Below are 27,227 nucleotides of genomic sequence, written 5' to 3' on the forward strand. Positions count from 1 at the left end.
TTAAAAAATAAATACTTAGCTCTGCAATGTTCGATGACGAACAAATGCAAAATTCAGTTAAAGGAAAACGTTTAAAATCTAATTTGGTCTACATTTAGTCTTTACTCAGAGGATGGTCTACTTTTGGTCTACTTTTCTCTACATTAATGGTCTATATTTGGTATTTATTTATTTGGTAATACGGATTTTCCAGTGAAATGAATGTAGTTTTTGTATGTTCTGTTAAATGTGTATTTTTTTTAGAAACTTCACGTTTTTATTCTCCTTAATTTTACTTGAGACTGATAATCTTTCTTTTATATTTTTAAATAAAATGTTTATACAATATTTTTACTCTCGTTTTCAAAAGCAAATTCTTATTTTCAATTATTTATTATAAATAAACTGAAATCACATCACAAAAACACAAAACTTATGTAGGAATAGGCAATTGATTATTTCTACACTTACGATTATAGAAAAATCAATTTATCAATGCATCAAGAAGTTTGAATGATTTCTAAACTCTTACAAGTTACATATAATATAAATTGAGTATATAGGACACTATAGAGCCTTTATCATATGTCACCTGCATTCAAACAAATCGGTTTGAGATCAAACATTTCAAACAATCACACAATTTCTCAGTTTTTTTTTAGGAACAAAATCAACACGCTTACAAAATTCACAATCCCTTATGGTTATTGTTCTGAAATATGGATGAATTCAGACTATGGTTCGATATTTATATACATAATACAGCATAGGTTAATATTGGAATACATTATGAGTCCAAAGTTTAACAATAAAATATGGCTTTAAACCAAGATTCAGCCAGGTATGGAAGCCAATTCGGCAACTGCTCCAGGGGGTGCTTTCATATAGCCGTAGAGTCTTTGATCCAATGCCCATTCATTGTTTTCTAAGATCATTTTGTGCCACCAACTGTTGTCGAAGGGAGGCAGTTCTCCACCGTATTCTTCGGGCAATATGCTGGGAGAAATATGTTTATGTAATGATTTCAGATCATTGCCATGGATGAATATCTACCAAAAAAAGAAGACATATTCAGTGACCGACAGTTATAAATAAATGCACTGAGAAAAAAATATGGTCAAAACTGCCAGAATATGGTAAAATGTATTGTGTTTCTGACTCTATTGGAACACCAAGAAGCTCGGTAATTTTTAGGGAAGCGCTTCGGTAAAATTAAAGATGTTGTTGTTGCTAATCTCGGAATCGTCTAGCAGCGCTAGATGACTCCCATGAATCCGAACACCTCCAAAAAGTTCATAAAAAGACTGGAGTCTCGCAGGACCTCATCTTTACCGAACCCCAAACAAATCAGAATATGCGCAGTTGAGGCAATGTCTGTCGAGCACCAAATACATTCAGGATAAGTTTTTTGGCCAAGGTTGAAAGTAAGGGATATAGTGTGGCCACTCAAGAAGCGTGAAAAGGCAGTTTGATGGGCTCTCTGTCTAAGATTGAAAGATTCAAAATTAAAGATAAAATATAGTTTTATAACGTGTGACAAAATTTGGTAAATGTGATAATTTCATCAAAATACTTTATGTCATGAAAAACACTTATTTGGTTAAATTTACCTTTTAATCTTGTATTTTTATTAGATGTGTGGTAATAAGAACTATAATTTTGAAAACCAGCATTTCCGGTAAATCGTTACATTATAAACGGAAAAATTATTAAAGGAATATTTTAAATATCTATGTTATGGTTTTAATAACCAGAATTATGCTTTATTTACCAGAAGTTTCATTACTTTAGAGTACGGTAATCTTCCAGAATATTTTTATCCCTGTGGATGGTAATTAAATAAGTTCATTTATTTCAAATTACAGAATTAAGAATATCGTAGTTCAATGAAAAAATGAAATGTTTCAATAAAATGTTTTAAGTAGTTTTATATTATTATTGGCCAGCTGTGTAAAGTTAGTAGTCTTATTTTAGTAGTCTTATTTCTTAAATTTATTCTAGAGAACATGAGCATTTGTAGAATAATAATAATAATAATAATAATGAGACATTATAAAGACATAATGTCTAATAATTAGACATTATATATAAATATAATAATAAAAGCTATTTATTATTATTTTTCAAAGTAATTCAGCCGGCGGAGTTCGACAAAACGAAAATTTAGTTTAAAATGGAAAAAAAAAGAAAAAAGAATTACTTTTTTTGTTATTCAAAAAATGAAACAGGAATTGAACGCGTTGAATGAATAACACAAATACCGGAAGCGATTTTGCTTGAAAGAAATTGGATCGCAACCACGTGTTTTTGCAAACAAAAAATACAGGTGTAAACGTCTGAGAGTTCATTTTGTCATTTTCATCGTCAAATTGGACGCACCAAAAGGAATGTCGCACTCAGAATATCAAATTACATCTCTAATTATGTTTTTAAATCACGAAGGAAAAATGAGGTGAATTTTTTAACGTTTCAATGCTGAGGTTGAGCATGTTTTGATGTTATGAAATCCCTCAGAAACCGGATGATAGTAATTTTTTTTTACAATTCCTTTGTTTATGAAATAGACTTTTCATCTTGTTTTTTAAGTTTAATTCACAATAATAATGTGGGTGTTTTATTCGCATTGGCTCATAAACATTTAATTAAAAATATAGTATTATTTATAATTACTATGAAAATAAACTTTAAAAAATTCTTGATTAAATTACGACATAAGATATCGGTACTTTAGATGCATCACCCGTAAAATCTATTTTAGCTTATTATCTATTTTTATCGTAAAAAATGAAGTACCGGCACTTTAGGTGCATCATCTGTAAAATTCTTTTATCGTAAAATCCATTTTTTACCGTAAAATATTATATCATAATCTTAATAATAATATTTATTTTTAGTAAATAGATCAGTGTACATAAAACAGTAATTATTACTGTAAAAATTACGTTATGTCAGATTTTTGTTTTGTAACATGTTTCGGTAAAAAAAAATGGATTTTACAGTAAAAACTACAGGTATTCTGAGTGCCGGTACTTTTCACAGTATTTTGATCTGGAATTTTTTACTGTGTTGTACTCATATAAGTTTTACCAATCCAATAGTTTTGTACAGAAAGCTAACGCTTATTTGAGGCTTTATTATGTTACGTTAAGCTTTTGTTAAGTGTTATTACTATTTTAATACTATTTTAAAAGCGTTCAATACGTTTTGATGTTGTTTAATTGTTCATAAATTTTCCGAAAAGTGTTTGAAAAGTTAAAAAAATATTTCAACTTCCTGATTTATTTCCTGTTTGGCCTTCGGTGTGATCAACAGTACAGAAAATTCAATTAAACATGCCTTGCTATAGTTGTTTTATTCATGCTTTTTCAGCATATGAAATATTAAACTTTAGGGAATAATGTTCTATTTTTAGAACTGTTATGAGTTCGAACAGGTTAATCATGACTCTTAGAATAAGGTTTCTTCATACTCCTCTATCCTGATTATAAAAACATGGTATATAAAATTCCTGATTATAAAAACCTGTTCCTGATTATAAAAACGTGGTATATAAAATTCCTGATTATAAAAACCTGATCCTGATTATAAAAACGTGGTATATAAAATTCCTGATTGTAAAAACCTGATCCTGATTATAAACACGTGGTATATAAAATTCAAGTAGCATATAAAATACAAAGAAAAGCCAAAATTTTTTGGAAATAAGAAGAGTTTGAGATCGAATTTTTTAATATTTGAAAAAATAGTAGAAATATTCAGGATCATAAAATTTATGAGAATTGAAAGTTATTCACTGGTTTATTAATTTTCATCTAGCTGAAGAACAATTAAATAACAAATGAACAATTAAATACTTGAAATATTTTACAAGAAATATTTAAAGCATCTTAAATGCCTAAAATAAGCTAAGATCTACTTAAAATTTTTAAATTATCTGGAATACATTAATTTTTAGTTTGAGATTAATCAATGCGAATACAAATTAAAGTACTAAAATTTAATAAACATTTACAACTTAAAAAAAAACATTATAAGTTTTAAGCCTTTTGAACTTACACTCTATAACAATAAAATTGTCGCACCAAGAAGGAGTTGTCCGATTAAAACGAAAATTGGTGGATAGGAAGACAATGCACAGAATAGTAAATGATTTAAATTTCAGAACAATTGAATAGTTTATTGCAGAGTTACAGTAACAAGTCAATAAGGTGTTGACCCGCCTCTAGCCCGGATACAAGCTGCCACACGGCGTGGCATAGACCGATAAAACTCCCGGATGGTCTCTTGCGGTATTTCCTGCCAAATTCGATCCGATTGTCGAACGAGGTCATCAACATTCCGTGCCAGATGCAATCGCCTTCCCATCATATCCCAGACATGTTCGATGGGAGAGAGATCTGGTGATCTGGCAGGCCAAGGAAGAGTTTGACAAGCTTGCAGACAGTTCATAGCAACACGTGCCGTATGTGGTCTGGCATTGTCCTGCTGAAAAACCAGTCCAGGGCGCTGCGAAAGGAACGGTAGCAAAACTGGTCTTAGGATGTCGTCGACGTACAGCTGTGCAGCAAGTGTACCTCTAATGACGACCAAAGGGGTCCGGCTGTCAAAGGAAATGGCACCCCAGACCATAATGCCTTGTTGAGGGCCGGTGTGGCGTGCAATAGTGAAGGCGGCAGGATCCCCCCTCTGCCCTGTGCGTCTCCAAACGCGTCTTCGATGATCGTCAGGACACAGTTGAAAGCGGGATTCGTCGCTAAAGACTATACGTCCCCAGTCGGCATCATTCCAGCCTGATCGAGAGTCGATTTTGCGCGTTTTAGTGCGTTCTCGGTGCGTCGATTTTTTTTTTGTTATAGAGTGTACTAATATTTACCCTTTTGCTATGTTATGTGTAATTTTGAAGGTGCTATGTAATGATTATTTTTCATAAATTAAAGCTAAAGTATTTTTTCAAAAAAAAGCACCTAAGGCCTTTTTTTCTGAAAAAATTAATCTGAAAAAAACCCCATTAATTTTTAGTTAAAGATAAATCTATGTGAATACAAAAAGTACTAAAATTTAAAAAAACTTAGGACTTAAAAACCCTAAAGCCTTTTTTCTAAAAAAATTAGTCTGAAAAAATACATTAGTTTTTAGTTAGAGATTAATCAATGGCAATACAAATTAAAATATTGAAATTTTCATAAAAAGAAACATTAAAAACATTTTTAAAGATTTTAAGTGTTTTTAAATGTTAATATTTACCCTTTTGCTAACTAACGTGTAATTTTTCATGTAATGTATAATTTTGAATGTGCTCTGTAATTTTTTCGAAATTAAAACAAGATGCAATTTTTTTTAAATGAGACTTTAAACCTTTGCGATAAAAAAAAATTAAACAGGAAAAATTTATGAGTTTTCAGTCAAATATTAATGAATACGAATGCTAGTAAAATACTGAAATTTTTATAAAAACGCATACATTCTTTTATAAGTTTAAAGTGCTTTGAGTAAGAGTGGAACTGTCATAGGCTGTAGTGCCCAAGAAGAAGAAAAAAGTGTTTTGAAATGGATGTAATATTTACCCTTTTCTGCATCTTTAGAGTGAAAACGAAAGGATAAACCATATTCCAGGCCACTTGGAAAAACTTTGGCATGCCTATTACGTGTGCTCCTTTATACCTTCCAGGAAAGCAAGACTATAAAAATTTGAAAAAAAAAATGGTGTTAGTTTCATAGATAGTTATTTTACAACGGCAACTTACAAAGCAATATAATGTTTCACGATTAAAATCGATTACTTTTTTAAAATTCTTGTTTTATTTATTTTTTCCGTTTGGTCCAAAAGATAATCACAAAAATACATGCACTGTTAGAGTTTTCATTCTAAAATTACTGTGAAATAACAGTCTCTCCATCCAATTGACCGTAAAGTTTATAGTAAAAAATTTTTTTTTTTTATCTTTACGGTTTTGATACCGTTTACAACTAGTACGGTTAAAAAACCATGAATACAAAAATTAAAGTTTTTTCTAATAATTTACATGTAGCATGGTATCAAAATCGTAAAACACAGGGATGCCTATTACTCCGCACTCAGCAGAAGTTTTAATAAATTGGTAGCGAATTAAACAGCAAAATTAGTAGAATAAGCATAAATATGCTTTCTCTTAAAAAGTGTCACCATGAGACAATAACAGTAAAAGTGCATTTCATGTGACACTTTGAATTTTGACAAGTAGTGCTGGAAAAATTATTTAAAATGAAAATACTAAACAAGAAAATTACTTAAATTTCTTTACTACTAGCAAATATTTTTTTTACAAAGAGGAGCAGGTTGGCATCTTTGAAAAAAGAAATTTAACTGGACACCGGAGCTTGGCTTTTCATTAGGTAATGGGCATTGAAATTAGGTTGTGGTTGAGTTGTGTTTTATTCATATTAGCCGTGGAATGTGGGTAAAATAGTTTATCTGGTTGTTTTACCTACCGTAAAAGATAGGAGATACAAGACATTTTTGTGTTAAATGTAATGACAATAAAGTAATGACAATAGAAGAAAAATTATTAAAATTGTTTTTTAAAAGTATTAAAAAGCATTTTTTACTTATATAAAAAAATCAATACAATAGTGTGAGCGACAATAATTATCAATACAATAATTGAAACGAAAATTGAGCACATTAAGTAAAAATATATGCATATTTACGAAATAAAACACATCAAAAAAAAAAAAAAAAATTATATATATATATATATATATATATATATATATATATATATATATATATATATATATAGAAGCATAGAAAAATTATAGACATATAAAAAAAAGGGGGGGGGAAATAATAAGTAAAAAAATAACAAACAACAGTTTAAAAAAAAAAATTAAAAAAACGGGAAAAGAAAAAAAAGATATAATCTTTTCTTCAGCCCACACGATTGTATCCTCAAATTATATTAGCTTTATAGTAGCACTCTGTTTTGCGGATATAATCGTGTGGGCTGAAGAAAAGATTATATATATATATATTTTTTTTTTTTTCTTCTTTTTTTTTTTTAAACTGTTGTTTGTTATTTTTTTGCTTATTATTTCCTCCCCTTTTTTTTCATATGTCTATAATTTTTCTTTGTTTTATTCTTCATTTTGAACTTATCTAATGAGTTCTGTTTACTTGCAGCTTAGGCGAGGTAAATGAAACTTATTGTTTTTCTTAATTTTCTTCGTGTTTTCTTGTATTTATTTATTTATTATAAATATATATATATATATATATATATATATATATATATATATATATATATATATATATATATATATATATATATATATATATATATATATATATACCATGAGTATGACTTTGTTTATTAACCATAGGAGGGTGTTTACAAAACCTTGGCAATGTAAATTCTAACTAATTACAATGACCCATCTAAACAGTTAAAAAGAGCTATTAGATACATTGGTCAAAGATATTTTACAACATGATGCCCAGAGGAAAATCTTTAAGATAAACACATAAAACAGAACAATCACCAAATTATTCTAGAACACACCTAGAGGATGTTATATCGCAATTTAATCTAAAAAGGATTGGGTTCGTAAAGTTGTACTAAAATCTTGTTATGATTTATCACTTCTGACCTATTTTTGACATTTGAACTTTTTCTTTCCATACGAATCAAAACAATCGTCACGTGTTGGCAATTTTATAGGAATGCTTCCATTAATTTGGTTTATTTGGTTGAAAAACTCCTTCGGGGTAAGTAATGATATTGTTTTAAGGATTTATATTAAAGAAGAGGGGTTTAGAAATTATGAAATCGAATAAGCAATTAAATCTATGAAATGTCTATTCATTTAAAGACAAAATTAAATTTTTTTTTATGGGTCAAAAAAGTATGTTTCTTTCATTGATGTTTCTGATGAATAAAACCTCAAATACTGGGTAATCCACGCAAAACTGTCATATGGTTGTTTCACATAAACGTCTGAAAGGGCTATCTATATTAACCCTAATTTACAATGTGTTGCCCTTTAACATTATACGTTCAACACAGTTATGCTGAATTATTAATGATATGACTCATAAAAATTATTTAGCAAATTAAAAAATATTATTATGTAGATTTTTACATTGAATGCAAAAAAAAGTAATAAAACACTAAAAAGATTATAAGCTAGTAAATTTTTCCATGCATTCTATAATTTGTGAATCGAATATTTATTGGATTCTTAAAATTTTTATTGTCGAGGTTAATGTTAAGCACACTTTAATAAACAATAACTTTCAAGCGTGTAGAAATTATTACCAACTAAGTCAAAGCAACGGTAAATATTTTTTTCAACGACATAAAACTAGTATCTCACGCATATCGTAGATAAACGAGTTTATGTGTGATTTGAAAACACTTTTAAAGGTATTATTAATACTTTGACAATATGCAAATGTATTAAGAAATAAAATATAAAATTGTTTATTGCCCATATTTTAAGCTTCAAGGTTTACGATTTAATGAATAAATAATAAGAGTCATTGAATTGCATAAGAATAATTGTGTGTGCCCGATCGATATTTAAAAAGAGCTAAATGTACCACAAACGTAGAAAAATTTAAAAAAAAAAATGGTTATATAACAATTTATTTAATTGTTGTTTTACAATACTCAAACAAAACGGTAAAATAATCATAGGATGGCATTCAAACTGCTAAATGTGAGAAAAACCGTTTTTTGATTGTTTTACTCTAATACGGTTAAACAACAGGAATTTTATTCGCGCTAACTAGGCCCACAGCCAATGAGAATCGAGCTTACGTTCTTTGGAAGCTGGAAACTACGCCGTGTGATAAAGATTACGAAGTCATATTTTTATTTTCTTTAATTGAATGCTTAACACTACAATGGCCACCTGATAATTTTTGGGCGCATACTTCAGCCGAGAGGGCAAATATTCGAATGTCATGACTAGGACTGGGCGATATTAGAAATTATATATCGTGATATATCGTCAGTTTTGCATCGCGATATAGCGATGTATCGCGATATAGTATTTTTGAATTTTATTTACTTTAAGGCACAGAAAGTCAGATTTCTATCAAGACTTCATACGCATATTGATTTAAATCAATTTATAAATTTGAAAATATATATGTTTGCTAAAGAAAGATATTAAATAAATTGACTAAGATGTACAAATCTTACTTAAAATATTTATTGAAAAAATGTGTGTAGATACAGAATGAAATACTTGCACTTCTTTATCGTTTATAAGGTATAAGCAGTCTTAATTTAAGTTAACCCCTAAAACACCCTTAATGAAAAAAAATATTGTTATTAAACAAAAGCTGATTTTAAAATTTCAAAATATAGTTTAATTAAAATAAAAGTTAGATTGACTAAAAGCCGAAGTTTAAAATTAAAAATGTTCGAATTTTAAACTAAAAAGTAAACATAAGATTTATAATAATTTCTTAAAATTTTCGTTCTCTGAAAGATTTTTTAGTTTAAAAATAAAAAGGGAATTTTTAAAGATATCTAGCTGAAATTATTGAAAGAAAATTTTAAAAATTATAAAAAAAGTTTGTTAAGAAATTCATTATACACTTAAAACAAAGTGTTAAAAATATTTTTTTTTTAAAAAAAAGAAACTTTTTTTAACAAATCAATATTTGCTTGTACTATTATGCGTAAATAATTACAGAATTATTAAGTTCGATCGTAATGTTCAAATTCTTAATGAAGAAGTAAGCACAAGTTTTGTTATATTTTCCAAAAATGATCACGCAAATAACAAAAGATTTCTTAGTGTAAAAATAAAAAAATAAATAAAAGTGAAATTTAACAATATATTTACCTAACAGCATAGGAACAAAATTTAAAAAATAAGTTCGTTAAAAAATTATTTGTATGCTTAAAACAAAGAGCTAAATAAATTTTAGAAAAAAAATGCTTCTTAAACACTATTTTTATTATTATTTCATATAAATAATTAAATTAAATTAAATAATGACCGAATTATGAACGAAAAACAAAGTAAGGCAAAGTTTCTTAATTAAATTCTTAAAAATAAAAACAAAAGAATTGTGATATTCGGTAATATATTTAGCTAATTAACTAATAATATGAAACGAAAATTAAAAAAAAATAATGATTTTACTCTCTAATAAAACGAAGTAGTAATTGATAAAAAAAAAAAAAAGAAATGAATAAAATTCGCAAACTTTTCAAATTCTTTTGAACAAATAAAGTTTATAGACTTATGTCCAAAAAATAAGTTTTGTTTTAACTTTATTTCTAAAAATAAAAACAACTCAAGATTTATAAATTTAAAATCAGTAATAGAAGCCCATTAAATTATTAGAAGTTTTGTCCGAAAGGTTTCTAATAAATTAAGAGAAAGTAAAAAAATAACCTAACAAATTTATTTACTTTGTAATTTAATTCCTTATGGATGCCTTAAATTAGATTTCCGATAATTTTCACATTTAAAAATATAAAAAAAGTTTTGTCAGAAAATAAATAAAAAACTTACCTAATTAATGAAGAAACTTTTCTTTATAAATTCTTTTCAATAATAGATTGCGTTCAGAACAAGGTTACGACGGCGATCACGAAGGTAATCCCATTGAAAATAATCTACAAGAAACGATTTCAAATCGCGAAGGTGTGATATAACGATATTAGACGAACATGTGATATAACGATATAAGGTCTCAAAAGTGATTCTGATTCTACCGCTCATCAGTCAAGGCCGTCTCAACATAACGAAACAATATCGTCTTCCACAGCGCGAGTTGGCATCGGAACGTAAGAGAAAGTCCTTGCGTGTATCGCTATATCGTTATATCGTCTTCTTCACTCGACGGCTTAAATCAGATTTCTGATGCATCGCTTGGAATGAAAGTTGCTGTATCGGTTTGCCGATATAAGCGTTAAATCGATATGTGGCGATATATCGATTTATAGCCCAGTCCTAGTCATGACAGATGGTTAATTTCCATTTTTGAAACCAAAAAAATTCCCCATTTCTTCCAAAACATGAGGAGTTTTCAGTATCTCGCTCTTCTCAGTTTATGACCCAGGATTATTCAGTTTATGACCTAGGACTATTGGTATACGAAACTCTCATTCACGCATAGATGGCAGCACCGCAGAGATGCTTAACACAAGAAGGTCTGGTATTTCCCATCATTCATCATAATTTGATTGACTAATTAAGCCACATTCCACGGTTCACTTGACAAGCGAAATTAAACCACAACCTAACTCCAATATCCTTAACAAACGAAAAGTCCAACGTAATCTATTTCCAATGTCTAGTAAAAATTTCATTTTTATTGTTTTGAAACCATGCTAGTGGTTACAAAACTGTATAGTTATACATTCATATTTTTTTCATCCGACCAGCTGTAAACGGTTTCCAATTCGTGAATGCAAGGAAATGTTTCTAACCTTGAACTTTATGGTTAATCGGATGTACAGACTGCTGGTGGTCATTTAAATATAATTTCAGAATGAAGATTCCAAGAGTGCAGATTTGTATAATACTTGGGATAAGTTATATTGAAACTAATTAGTAATTTCTGTATTGACATAAATCCTGGAGCAAAATATGTGTTGTAGCAGATGTTTTATGTCACCTATTTTGCGGACTAACTATTCGAGAGATTTTTCGAATTTACGTAATAATAAATTATTAAAAGCGAATAAGAAATTATATATGATATAATTATTAGATCATATATAATTCAGTATGATGATAATGATTATATATTATCATAATACTGAGTTATGATAATAATAAATACTATTCTGATATAATAAATAATTAAAAACAGATGATAAATTTACGATCAAATATTAAGTGTCCAAATTAGCATAGGGTATGCTTTGTTTTAAGTATAAATAAGGAATAACAAAGTGATTAAAGCAGGAATAAAGATACCGATATGGAAATACTATAGTTTCGGTACCATAAACAAGAACTTTCCTCAATGTTTAAAGACAGTGAGAAAGTGTCTTGGATATGGAAGATTAGTTCTTGTTTACAGAACCAAAACTATTGTATGTTGATTTCTGTACTTTTATTTTTTCTTTATTCATGCCTTTTTGGTTCATTTAAGCAGGAAAAGATTATAAATTATTGAAACAAATAATAAAATCTTAATTTAGATTAAAAATATGCTATATAAATTAATATTTTCCGAAATTAAAATACATGCATGAAATTAAAGTTTGACAGATATAGGTACAAAAAGTTTGTCTTAATAATGCTAGAAATCATTTTATTTTCGAGAAAAATGATTGTTTTCGAAAGAAATTTCTTTTTGATTTAAGCATTAAATTTATGTAATATAAACTTCATTTCATATTAAAAATTATGATTTAGATATGGATATTTTTCAAAAGGAAAGAAAGTTTTCTAACTGTGAAAAAAAGAAGAAAAAAAAAAAAAGAAAAAGAAAAAAAAAACATTGTCTGAACACGATACTTTGAAAATATATATTTCTTGTAACATATTGCATCATATCCTCTGAGGTCAATGAACTTGGTATATTTATTATTGTCTTATAACGTGCTTGCAGGTCATTAGATTCTTTTTTTTATTTTCAAAATAGCCGGAAAGGGGCCTACATTCGGTCGCCTTTGTCTAGATATTTTCTCTTTTATGATGAACTTAAATTTCAAGACCTATCTTTACATCAAACTTTATATGAGCTAGTCACGTGATTCATATATATATATATATATTATTGTAAACAGAAACATTTTAAAAATATTATTATTATTATTTAATACAATATTATTTTTATTTAATACATGATCCCTTTTAAAAGTCATAACAATTTTTAAAAATTAAGGATTTGTTTAACAAATGTATTTAAAATTTTGAAATATATGTCCTAAAATAAATAAATAGAAATAAATACATATTTTATTAAATATAATTACGCTTATAATAATGTTTAATCATTATTATTTTTTAAAAATAAACTGTCATTTAAAAAAAATTTATCGGATTATTTTTAATATACTTTTTATAATTATTTTTTTACAAGCAAAAACCAACAGTTTAACAATTATCATGAAACAGTTGAGAAATAATAATTATATATTTTCTAAAACATGATTAGTTCTATAAAAAATAATTTCAATATTACTTAATTATCAGTTTTTTTGAAGACTTTATTAATTATAATTATTGAACTCAAAATTGCACGAAATTTTTCGGTTCTTAAAAAAATTATTTTGTTGCCACTTACCATTGTGGAATAAATAATAAGTAAAATATTTTCAAGCGTAAGCATTTTTAAATGTTTTTGACTGACGCCTCTGACGTCAATTATGCCAGTGTATCCTGCTACTTGAGTTGCTGGATCTTCGATACTGTGGATGACACAATGTGTTGCCACCCACATCAGGAGATCGCGGTCCACCTTTTCGGGATCCCATTGACCTATAAATAAAGATATTTTGAACTCAGTTTTGTAAATAGTTCTTAATTTAAATATTATAATTTTGCGAAGCTTTTTTTAAAATTATTTTTTGGTTGGATGAAAAATATAGTAATCGATGCTGATGTACAGGATGCTAAATAAAATATTTCTGAATTGTATGATGTACAAATTTTTAGTTCATTTTAATATGAGTTGTTTTAAATGATAAAATACAGGATGTAGACGTAATTGGTCGATCTTGATTTGCTTTTTAAAAAAATATTAAAGAAAGTAGAAATATTATCATTTTAATAAAATCAGGAAAAAACGTGTTTGACTAAAATATTATTTGCATTTTTTAAATAAACAATCAAAATTAAAATAATCAATATTTTTATTGACGGTAAATGGTTTGATTAAAAAACTTATACGACTGAAAATTTCCCCTTTCCAAGGAATATTTATGAAATTTAATCATTTTCTTAAAAAAAAAAAAAAAACATAAAATTTCAAACGGCATACTAATAGGTTTCGCTTCTCTGTCCGAAAATAATATGAAAGATCTTATTTAAATATTTTTGTTTTATTGCTTTGAGTTTTAATTTTTATATTTTTTCATTAATAAATTTTAATTTCCATTCTTTGAGATTTAATGTTCGATTGCTCTATATAGATTTGAAAAATTCTTACATATATATAACAGAGCAATCAATTTTATTCACTTAATTACGTATATATTCCGGCAAAAAGGAATTCATTAAAATTAAAATTTAAAATAAATCCATGCTCATCTTAACGATGAGAAACAGCGTGATTTGTTTTGTGTGTTGCTGAGAATTTGAGCAAATTATATGAATGGAATAAAAAAAAATAAATTAAATGCTTTTTTTTTAAGTTTTCTTATACAATAACTACATACAAAAATTGTCAATTAAAGTATGACATAGCATTTCAAATATTTGGAACAGAACTATGCGCATCAATACTGTTAAGTATGCAAAACATTTCCTGAATAGTAATTGCTTTTTGCTAGACACGAGTAGTAATCTAAACAAAAACAAAATGTCTTATCTAAAAAAGATATGGCTGAAAGAATTAATTCATTCTTATCACGTTTTAAAAACCAGAAAAGAATATTGTTTTGTTTTCTTATTTGTTTTCACTTTTATGGTGTTAATGGCTCTTACTCAACGCTTAACTCTATTGAGCGTTACAATTTCTGCAACCCTGTATCAGTTACATCAAAAATTTAAATTATTTTAATAACGCGGTTGTATTGAAAGTTTTATTGTTAATGTATAATTGGTTTTGAAAGCGAAATTGAAAAATATTACGACCTTATGAATTTTTTTAAAGCTATGTGATGCCTTTATAGGAATTACATGTTTCCTAGATTTTAAAGTTTCTTTAATTTTAAAAAATTAATTTTTCAATCATTCTAATTTTTGTTATAATTAAATTAAATTAATTATTAAATTTTTGTCATATTCTATAGAAAGCGATGATAAATAATTTTATTTTTTTTCCTTGACAATCAATGTAACAGTTAACTTTTGAATTCAATACAAGTAAATAACTCTTCATTGTCGTGACAAAACCAATATCAAAATAAATTTTTAACTTTAGTTTTCTTTAAGCTTCTTCATTCGATACAAGTGAGCAACTCATTAATTCGGTGTCAACACAAATCGAATATCAACATTTTTAACTTTAGTTTTCTTTAAGCTTCTTTATTCAATACAAGTGTGCAACTCATTAATTCGGTGTCAACACAAATCGAATATCAACATTTTTAACTTTAGTTTTCTTTAAGCTTCTTTATTCAATACAAGTGTGCAACTCATTAATTCGGTGTCGACACAAATCGAATATCAACATTTTTAACTTTAGTTTTCTTTGAGCTTCTTTATTCAATACAAGTGTGCAAGTCATTAATTCGGTGTCAGCACAAATCGAATATCAACATTTTTAACTTCTTTTTATAGATAATTTATTCCACACAAGTGTATAACTCATTAATTCAGTATCGCGACAAATCGAATATTAAGATCAATTTTTAACTTTATTTTTCTTTAAGCTTCCTTATTCGATACAAGTGTATAAATTCAGTAATTCAGTATCGCTACAAATTGAATATCAATATCAATTTTTAACTTCTTTTTTCATCGAGCTTTTTTATTCAATACAAATGTTTTCAATGCTTTTTTATTCAATACAAATGTTTTCAATGCTTTTTTATTCAGTACAAATGTTTATTAATTCAGTGTCATGACAAATCGAATATCAAAATCAATTTTTAACTTTATTTTCCTTTAAGCTTCTTGATTGAATACAAATGTTATAATTCATTAATTCAGTGTCGCGACAAATCGAATATCAAAATCAATTTTTAAGTTTATTTTTGGTTAAGCGCCTTTATTCAATGCAAATTTTATAATTAATTCAGTGTCGTAACAAATCGAATATCAAAATCAATTTTTAACTTTATATTTCTTTAAGCTTCTTTATTCAATACAAATGTTATAGTTCATTAATTCAGTGTCGTGACAAATCGAATATCAAAATCAATTTTTAACTTAATTTCATTTAAGCTTCTTTATTTAATACAAATGTTATAATTCATTAATTCAGCGTCACGTAAAATCGAATATCAAAATCAATTTTTAACTTTATTTTTCTTTAATCTACTTTATTTCTTTAACCACTATAGTGGTTCGGTTAGAAGATTATATTAAATTCTTACGGCTTTTCTGTGATAAGTCAGATTATTTATAATTTAATATTAATAACGCTGGATTAGCTTTATTTTTGGCTATATTATCTATCGATAACTTGTTACATTTTTACTCTCTTCCAATGCCCTTAAGCTTCCATTAGTAACTATGCATTTATTGGGTGAACTTCTTAGAGCTAGAACTAGGGGGGGGGGGTTGGGTGTCTGATGGCCCCTCAGTCTGACAGTACAAAGTCTTGTTTATCCGAAACCCTTTAATCCAAATACCTCTGTTAACTGAATTCGATTTCGATTTTTTTTTGTTTCTTTTAGCGTGCCTATTTAGCATTTTTGGTCTGCATGTTTATATTTTTTATCGTATTTTCCCTTAAAAATGAAAAGAAATTTACATTTTATTGCATGACTATATAGAATTGGCCATTTAATATGAGTAGCAAGTAAACGCGTTACTAGTTATTGTGGTTGCTTTGCAGATATGGGCAAATACCAAGATTTTGGTATCAGTTACGAATTGATATTAAAAAAAAACTAAATATAGTTATAGAAAGGAGATAGTTTATTTATAAGATGCATATCAGTCTCAATTTATATCTTAAAAGAAGAGGTGAAAATTTTTGTAAGAAATTTTTACAGTAATATTTACTTAATTAGAGTAATACAGTGATTTTATGGTACTTATTACAGTAACAATTATGGTATAACAGATTTTTTGTACCGTAACCTGTTCCGGTAAAAATGCATCTTAAATGCACAGGTGTAAATATGGGCACCCCTCCTTAGTGACTATGGGAGGTACTGAAGACTGGTGGCGAGGACTGTAGATGGCGCCATTTGCTAATATAAGATAGTAGAGAGCAGTGTGAACCATTCTTTTAAGTAGTGTGGATGCAGCGTGAGTTTTTTGAGTAAATCGGTGTTTATTCTGGATTGCAAACTTTTGAGAGGCATGTGAAATCGTTTTCTTTTCATGTACTTATGTTTAGTTAAAAATAATTTCACAGTGATATCCGGAAAGCGGAGATCTTAAGCAACTTTTTGAAGCACACCTTTAGTCATGCATGCTTTTAGGTTACATGTGATAGTGGCCATCTTTTTTAAGTGGGATTGGTGTAAATATGGGCCCCCATTTAAAGGGTTCTCATAATTGCACCACCTTTTTTAAAACAACAAAAATATTTTCAGTAAATTTTTACGCGAAACAGCAAGACCCAGAACAAACATGACCCAAGTTCAAATGAGAGGATGTCCTGATGGTGCAATTGGTAGAGTTCATCATTCAGGATGGGTTCAAAACAATTTGTTTTCCGAATGGTTCACTCACTTCATTCATTCCTACTGAACAAAGGACTGTTCTACTCATCTTAGATGGTCGAAATCCAGACGTCATTGACTTGGCCAGAGATAACCACGTGAAAATCCTTCAGAAGAGAACCACTATTCGTGGACGCAAAGCAGCAAGGTCCAGGCCTCATCACCATACAAGAATCAGTTGACCAAGTCGCTTGACAAAAGTGCTCTCAAGAAGACGTCCTTGAGTTTTCCCGGGGTAAGAGACCGGCTAGGGGGCAGGGATGGGAAGAAGAAAGGCCTTCACAAAAGGAAATGCAACGATACGATTCATCGTCGGACTGTTCTCTGAAGACACTCGGGAGAGTGAAATGTGTTATGTGCGAAATGTCGGCACACTTAGATTGTGCCGAGGCTGAAATAGCCAGTTATGCTTGCGATTTCTCTAAATAATTTTTTTTTTTACTGTACCATTTTGTAATGTTTTATCCTGTTTTTAAACTATTTTTGGTAACTTTTTTCAAATGAAATAATTGATGTTAATCATTGTTTCGCCTTCTCGCATTTAGGAAACTTGTTATAGTTGTTAATGAAAGACAAAAATCTAGAATTTTTCAAATTGAAAGTAATTTTATCAAAAAAACAAAAGAGGGTGCCCATATTTACACCTTTACCTCTATAATAATATGCATAGCTGATGCTGTAAATGCTAAAAAAGACAGTAACAGTCTAAATTATGATGACTATGTCATTTAAAACAAGATCCATAATTATAATAACCGTTTTATTTACAGTTATTACAATTATGGATTGAATTATGGTACCCTCATAACAGTTGTAACTACTCAAATTGTTATGGTTCTTGAAAATCGTACCATTATTTTTTTCCCAGCATTTATCTCTAATATTTAACAAAGAAAGAAGATTTCAAAGATGGCGCGGTTTTAGTTAACAATATAATAGCACTTTCTTAAACTATTTATTATGTAACACTCATTTGCATATTAATTGTTACGAAACACGTATCCTTGCTTGATTACTCACGTGTAGTGTAAAAATTTCCTTAAGTTTGTTATTGAACTTTTCGGATCAAAATTTTTTTTTACATACTCAAAAACGTTTTTTACATATACTCAAAGTTTTTTCTTGTTTAAAAAAGCAATGCATTGCACGATTGGTTTTGTTTTACTTTAACTATCATTTTTTTGTTAATTCTTTCAACAAATTAGATAATAGCTGTTATTGTAACCCGTATTTTTCATTGTTTCTTTCATGATACCAAATAACACGATTTACGTGAAAATAATATAAAAATTTGGCGTTTAATTAATGTTCTGTTAATTAATATCATTAATATTAAAATTAGGAGAAATTTTTTTTTGAAAGAATTACTACTTTAGAAATTTAGAGATGGGATTCATTTGGATCGGGTTGATTTTATTCGATGCCCATGACTTGTAATCTGATTCAGAAGTTATATATTTAAGTAGAAAATTTTTTTTCAAAATTTTTTGATTTTTTGTTTATATTAGAGATGAATTGATGCTTGTCGTAATAGAATAAAATCCATTTGATATCATATTTGATTCCATTTGTAATAGAATCAATTCCACTAGCTGACTCAAGTTTGAGATTATTTTTTTACAATAGATATGATTCAAGACTTATTGTTGTAGCATTAATCCCCGGTAAAAGCGTCCATGAATTCGAAATTCAGATCAAAATTAGCAAGCACTTTCCAACGTTTTTTTTAAAAAAATTATTAATTCCAGATGAGTTTAAGTTTGCTTGCTAAGGAATTGATTTTGTTTTACAAAGAGAACTTATACCGAATTTACTCGAGCCTGTTAACAGGAAAACTCTTTTTATCAAAGTTTTTTAAATTTAGAAATAAGTTTTGGCTCATTTTTATCGGACTGATCTCACTCAATCCTTATGACTTGTGATCCTAGTCAGCCCAAACTTACATTTCAATAGGATCTAACCTGTTTTGTACCAATGAGAATTGTTTGGGTCTTAGATTCGCGATTGCTAGTCTATGTTAACAAGGCGAAAGAAAAATATTAAAATTTCCGTACTGTACAGTAATGATAATTCTGGTAAAAAACAAAACATAATTCAGGAAATGGGAGACAAAATATTCGGTATTTAAACCGTTTATTTGAAAAATTTTCTGTTTTTATCGTAACGGTTTACAGGAAATTCTGATTTTCAAAATCATAGCTCTGATTACCACAGATTTAGTAAAAAATACAAAACTGAAAATTAATATATAATGATTTTTATGCCATAAATGATTTTTATACCATATTGTAAAGCATACCACGAAGAAATTTTACCACATTTATTAATTTTTATCACGCATTATAAAACTATATTTTATTGTTATTTTGGTTCCGAAAACATTACAAAAGCACTTTGGAAAAAATTATTATTTTTTGGCTTTCTTATAGAGACAGAAAAATTGAAAACTTTACCATATTTTGGTAGTTTTACTTTATTTTCTCGAAAAAGTTGTCATCAAAATTTTTATTTCACTGCATCAAGGAAAAGAGTAAGAAAAGATAATAAAGTCAGAGCCGAGGCATCAATTTGAGCTACCCAATTAGCCTTATTTTAAATATTGTTTTAGCGAAAGAAGAATTTTTATATTTTCAGGATTAAATTTCTTTAAAAGTAATATGCTTAGTTAATTTTCATGACAAGTAAATTCGTATCTAAATTTTTCAACTGCTCATAAAATATTTACGCAATTTTTTATATTATGACAAAATTTACTTCCTATATAAGACTTATTCTCAAGCAAATTTTTTGAAAGTCATGATAACAAATTAAGTACAGGTATGTCCTTTATAAATTACTAAATGTAGCATCAGAAGAAGGAAGATGGGTTTACCAATTTTTGATTGCTACGCAATCACGACCATGGTACATCTTAGTGGTCACAATTTAATTTTTTTATAGTCATCCTTACACATACAAGTGCAGGTTTATGTGCTCATTATAAAGATGTCTTTAAAGCAGCAATTGTCAAATTGAACAGATAGCACCAATTAAAAAAGCTCATGACATTCACGGTCATGGCGGGTTTCGAGCCCGCAACCTTCATACTACAGTGCATTTGGTGGATCTGCGAGACACCTTTAGCTAGGAGGCTCCCTGAGCGGGTCTACATCAGACTGCATATTTTTACATCAGACCTGGCAACTACATTTGATTCCATTAACACCGGAAAAAATTAGGATCCAATTCTGGTCAAAATACCGGCAATTGCCGGTACTTTTTATTGTTAAAATCCATTTTTACCGGAACATGTTACGGAACAAGCAAAAACGGCGCTTTTTCTTGTTTTCCAGTGTTCTCCAGTTTGTTATCTATGGCCTTGAATTTCATTTCTGCCACACGTACTTGTCAGCCCGTTTATACGGTGGATCCATTTATTCCTCCGCAGGTCGTAATTTTGACCTGAACCAGAGAGAGATTATTGTCCAATTCAGTACCCTTAGAGGTATGATTTGTTATGGGAAAATGGAGGACTTGGTGACCCAACAGATTTAACGTGCACCAGTCGCCATTTACAACGCTACCATATACAGAAGTCTTCGGCAGGCGGGGATCGAACTCAGGACACGGGCCCAACGCCCTACCAACTAGATTATCCCAGCCATTTTTTTCCCTTTAAAGTAAAGAAGTAAACAATGCTTAGGCATGTATGATCATCAAGTTTAAAAAAAAATATCTACTTACCCAATTTAACAACAAATATAGCGCTTCCATTTTTGGCCCTATGAGGTAGAAATCCTATGAAATTTTGCTTAAAAACTTCATGAACTATACTGTTGTCTGGAGAATCGTAAAAGCTTTTCTTCATTCTCAGTTTGTAAGTGTTCTGCATCATTTTGAAAGCCCGGCTCACATCAAACTTTTTTCCTCTAAGGTAGGCTAGAAGACAGCTATCATCGGTTCTGACGTAAAAATTCTTCTCGGCTGTTAAAAAAAGAAAATTCGTGTTTAAAATTTATTAATTAGACTTATTAGATAAATTTATTTGATATTATTATTAGTTAAACTCATTTGATATTACCAAAAGTTAAACCACTGTTGGATTTCAAAGCTTAAAGAGATTTTGTTTTATTTTTAAGAATATAGAATTTTGTTTCAAAGAGGGAAAATAATACAGATTGTTTTTTTTTTCGGTAAGTTAGAGGATTAATAACAGAAAAAGCTGGAAAAAAAAGAGGAAATCGTAGAATAGAACAGTTAAAAAACGACGACTTCTGGTTCATTATTCCGTTTTGCTCTTTTTAGTGAATAAATATCTATGCAGAGAAAAAAAATTGCTAAAATTATTGTCGAGTGTTAATGACATTTCTGGTAAAAGAAAAACAAAATAATTCTAATAAAATAATTCTGGTTAATGAAAAAACTAAAATGTACTAAATGAATGGTTTAATTCATTTATTAATTCTTCCGTTCATTTAGTAACGGTTTAAAAGAAATTCTGGTTTTTATAATTATAGTTCTTATAACCATACATTTAGTAAAAAAATACAAACGTGAAGAGTAAATTTAACCGAATAAATGTTTTTTATGCCATACTTTAAGATATAATGATAAAATTACAAAATTTAATTATATGTTTTAAAACATTATTTCATTGTGCATCTAAACCAAATCATTACTAAATCGCTACGTTAAGAATTACAAAGCTTTTTGGTGCTCCCCTAGAGCCATAAACAAAACAAATTTTACCATATTCCGGTAGTTTTGACAAGACTTTTTTTTTCGCAGTGTAGAAAACGCTGGAAAAGAGAAAATTGCCCAGAAAAAGAAGAAAATGACTGGGAGAGCGATTAAAAAACACAATGACTTTATTTGCTTACAGTTTTTGTTTATTTCATTTATTAATGAAGAAATATCTAATGATATTATTTATAAACATTTAGTTTCTTACAATATTTTTTATTTATTAGCAATAAAAACTGTGCTTTTATTCGTTTCCGAAAATTCAAATTTCGTTTAAAAAAATTTGAAATTTTAATTTTAAGAATTAATTTTTGTTTTTAGGTAATTTGATTGAAAATGGAGATTGAAAATAGAGACAACTGCAAATTACAACTTCTAGTAGGTGAAGTTTTATTCCATTTCATTTTTAGAGAAGATGTATCGAATATTATTATTTTATTTCTCTTTATAACCGACGATGAACAACCGATCTAATTATGAGTTTACGACCATCAATTTTTAATTCCGTAGCCTTATAATTTTGATCCCAACCCAGAAGACAGGAGGACAGCCTGGAGCAAGCAAATTAGCTTTCATGGGTTACTTTTTGACGGAACTAACAGAAATTTCCGTTACATGAAGAAGAAAATCTCGTAAACCTCCCATGGTTAGATTGACGGCAAGGGGCTCTAACCAATGATCAGTCTACCACTGAGGATATTTTATGTTAGCACCGTGGCTAGTGCGAGCCGAGAACAGAGTTCAACTCCGTAGCCTTGTAATTTTGAACCCGATTCAGAAGACAAAGGAACTCCTGGATCAAATATAGTGAGATATTTGTCTTCGTGGAGAACTTTCTGATGGAACTAACCCGCATTTGCGTTGAATGAAGAGGACGACCACGAAAGTTTCCCATGGTTAGCCTGATGTAAAGGGCACTTTAATCCCTGATCTGTCTATCACTGAGCATTTTTTACGTCAGTACTGTGGTCGGTGCAAGCCGGGTGCGGAATTCAAATCAACCAGCAACCATTGGAATTCAAACTCGGATCACCTCATTAGAAAGTGAGGGCTCTATCCCCTGAGCCACCGTGGTTCTAATATTATTACTTGTAAACATTTAGTGACTTTTTTTTAAAATTATTAATATTATTTCTATTCATTAGCAGTACAGACAAGTGCAAGTTAAATGGCATGTTTTAACAGTGACTGTCTGGCAAAATCCTTATACTTATTTTTTTTTTTAATTTAAATTTTTTTTTTTACATCTGGAACTTCTGCTCTCACTTTTTTTAAGCTCAGCACTGAAAATAATATTTTAGAATTTTTTGTTTTGTTTATTTCAAGCTTTCCTAATTATGATTTGTTAAACACTCAAAGAAGTTATTCATAATAGGGAAGGACCTTAAGTGGCGTATGGCGATCTTTTTTGACATGGATTCCAATGTTGTTATATTTCTGACGTATGCTCTAATTTACTTAGAAGTTTGTCGCAAGTTGGCGTTTTTAAATTTGAACATTTCCGCAAAAAAAAGACCAGAAATGTCATTTTTGAAGAAATGAAAATAGCAACCTTTAGGAGCAAAACTAATTTTAGATTTGAAATCTCCTCACCCGAATTAGTTAAGATCAAGTATTTGTTTAAAAGCAACCTCAGTGTAAACAACTACAACAATAACAGGTTAATAAAATGACATCAGAAGGATTAATTTGATATTGAAAAAAACCATCACAATTTTAAATTTATATAGAATAAAAGATAGTGCTCAGAAAAAACTATTCCAAAACGAAAACAGTAAATGAACTGAAAACGAAAATTTAAGATAGCGTAAAAAAGGTAGATCATCATATTCAAAGATGAATCCTACCTTAATAAATAAAAAATATATCAATATTCTGTGTCATAGAAAAGTTTGCAGTAACACAATACTTCAAATTAAAGTTCTGATTGGCATAAATAGACTTACAATAATAATCACGAATTACTCAACTTTCACAAATAGCTTAGGGCAATGTTTTGTTCTAATTATTCTTCAAATCATAATACACTTCCTATAAAGCTCTCAGCAGGTGTCACTTCAATCAAATTTATATAATACGTTATAGGTGTCAATTTTCTATCATCAAAGATGCAGCAATGTATACTTACCAAGTCATCTGGTTAGACAAATGGAAAAGAAAATTTTTTATTTATTTGCTTTACAAACAATATTGCCGATTTGTAAGCATTAATCAACCCTGGGAGAAAAGAAAAGTTTAATTTAAGAAAAAGAGAAAGTACTTTCAAATTCTAGGTTGTTTTTTTTAGAGTTTTAAGTGTTTGATGTGATAATGACATTAAAGTGACATCACGTGGTCTTTTCTAAATCAATTTTTACCCATTTTTACCATTTAGTTCAATGAATTTGCATTTTTTCACTCCAGTTTCGACCAATATTCTATTAAACTAGTATTCAATTCTAGATATCTATTTATAATCTAAAATACGGTAATATAAACTTATTAAGTTTAAAAAATGGAATGATTTTATTATTTTATTTACAAACATTGCGTCAACTTGTAAGCATAAATCAAGTCTGAGGAAAGAATGATTAAAAAATTTATGAATAATTTTCAAAAAAAAAAATATTAGTAATAATCAAGAAAATAAATAAATAAATAAAATAATTAAATAAATAAGTAAATAAATAAATGAGATAATAAATAAATAGGACAAACAAATAAATAAATAAATAAAAAGAAAATAAAAAAATAAAGAAATAATATAAATTAATAAATAAATAACATAACATAATATAAAATAACATACCATTAAAAAGTTTTACACACAAAATCTACATTAGAGGTTTTTAGGGTTTTTTTTAACTATTGCAATGTTTGTATGTGTTTGATGTTAGGAACTACTCTAACTGATAAATTTCATTCCTTCATGTAAAACAACTTCTATGATTTGTAAAATATTAGGGCAATATTAGTTTGCTTAAAAAAATGCTTTTTGAATATTTTCTCAGGAACTATTTAACCGATTGTGTTCAAACTTCAGATTTTAGCATTAAAAGGGTGCAAAAATATTTTAATTTGCATTACGAGTTCAAGATATACAACAAAATAAGCATAAGTTAAACTGATATTCAGGAACAGAAACTTTCGCTTAAAATAACAGTTAAATATCTTATGTCTCCTAGAGTCTAAAATTCAAATCAGTAAAAAAAAAGTGTTAACTGCAACTTAATTCTAAAGCGTTGTTCTTAAACGAGCGTTTTTTTTAAAACTAATAAAATTTTTTCTCCCTTTTCCTAAACGCTTTCTGTTTGTCAAGTGATTTAAATTAGGAACCTTTTTTTCCTTAATCATGTTAATTGTGTTTGTCGAAGATCTTAAGGCAATATTCTAATTCTTTAGGCAATGTCCGTAAGTGTAACATCGCCTCATTTCTTTTACTTTGTTTTCAATTTTTTGTCGAGTTAAAAAGCAAACGGTTGAAGTTATTATTTTTATTTTATACGCATAAAAAAATCAAAGAATGGAAGAGAAAGTCAAGTGTTAGCTTCAGGTTTTAAAATGATTCATATGTTTATCACGGAATATAGCGTTCAAATCTTTAGATAAATGATTTTGAGTTAGAGCATGAATAAAAATTATTTTACTAAAAAATAAAAATGTAAATAGAGAGTAACGGTTTGGAAAGTACATTTATTTTGTAAGAAAAATGTTCTATGCATTTTTCTATGAAGTAAATATATTATATTTATCCAACATGATGAAGATCTTCTTTATGGAAAGATTTTAATTTAATCATTTTAATATACTGCGTATTTTTTTTAATTATTTTTTTTCAATTTTGGAGATATTAAGAAGGGAAAGTAATGAGTGAATGTATCTCCATGAGCTCGAAGTGAAAGAAGGCTGCATGCGGATTTCGTGTCTAAAAGTGACAAGGTTACAATTGCATTTTGCATTTAACGAGTAACTTTAGTAAACCGTTTTTTGGTTGCAAATTTGAATGGTGAGACTGAAAACGGTTTGGCGCAAACAGTTTAAGTGAGTTCTAGGGATATTTAGATAAATTTCTTCGAGTAGTTGGTTGCTGACAAGAAATTAAAGTTAGGCAAAATATTTATTTCCTATTGCCAACACACGAATTTTAAAGCTAAATATACTCCAATTCACTGATATATCACAACCAACTCTTCTATTCCATCAGTTTTTTGTAAAGAGTCTTATTCTATGAATATGCAAGTGCTGGAGAGTACGGTTTTGTAAAACAGATTTAATTAACTTAAAAAGAAGTTTTCTTCTAATAAGTTAGCATCTTAGGGATATTTAGATAAATTTCTTCAAGTAGTTGGTTGCTGATGAGAAATAAAAGCCTGGCAAAATATTTATTTCCTATTGCCAACACACGAATTTTGAAGCTAAATATACTCCAATTCACTGATATATCACAACCAACCAACTCTTCTATTCCATCAGATTTCTGCAAGAGTTTTATTCTATGAATATGCAAGTGCAGGAGAGTACGTTGTAAGACATATTTAATTAACTTACAAAGAAATAATCTTATAAATAAAAGATTTATACATCTACACCCAGAAGGAGCAGTTTTACAATAATCAAGGCGTTACTAAGAATGATCTAATTTTATGGCGTTATTAATTACAATATGAACTTAGACAAATAGGGCAATGATAATTATGATTTTTAGAACTAATTATCTTTCATTATTCGTTGCTTTTTATGTATCGGCACCTGTTTTATTATGTACTGTTTCGAATTTATGCCTGATTGTCTTCATAGGACTGTAACACTAATTGTTAGAGTTCAAAAGTTTAAAATTTTGAATGAATAATTTTTCAGTTATACGCAGGAAATTATATTTTCATACCTATCGAGATCTGTTTTATTATTGTTGCCTTATTTATTACAACTGCGATATTACTAATCGGTATATAAATTTCAGTATTTGAAATGCTGTACAAATACAGCAAAAAAAATCTGGATTAAATTACAGCAACGAAATTATTGTACAAAATACAGCAATAAAATCCGGAACACAAAATTTTTTCTTGATTAAATTACGGT

At 28.4% G+C, this 27,227-nt stretch overlaps 1 protein-coding gene across 3 annotated transcripts in view; it reads right to left on the bottom strand.

Moving 5' to 3' along the window:
- Positions 1 to 359: 359 nt before the first annotated feature.
- Positions 360 to 27,227, bottom strand: part of LOC107440949 (clavesin-2) — a 53,863-nt gene continuing 26,995 nt past the window's right edge. For all 3 annotated transcript variants that reach the window (XM_016054048.5, XM_016054050.4, XM_016054049.5), the window contains exons 3-6: positions 21,168 to 21,407; positions 13,226 to 13,419; positions 5,544 to 5,657; positions 360 to 1,028 (exon numbers count right to left, since the gene is read on the bottom strand). In XM_016054048.5, coding sequence (XP_015909534.1) covers positions 813 to 1,028; positions 5,544 to 5,657; positions 13,226 to 13,419; positions 21,168 to 21,407 — 764 coding nt within the window. In that variant the 3' untranslated portion in view covers positions 360 to 812. The remainder of the gene's footprint in view (positions 1,029 to 5,543; positions 5,658 to 13,225; positions 13,420 to 21,167; positions 21,408 to 27,227) is intronic.

The sequence above is a fragment of the Parasteatoda tepidariorum genome, chromosome 5 (genome assembly GCF_982258835.1).
Source record: "Parasteatoda tepidariorum strain Cologne lab strain chromosome 5, Ptep-v5.0, whole genome shotgun sequence".
In the NCBI taxonomy this organism is placed as follows: domain Eukaryota; kingdom Metazoa; phylum Arthropoda; class Arachnida; order Araneae; family Theridiidae; genus Parasteatoda; species Parasteatoda tepidariorum.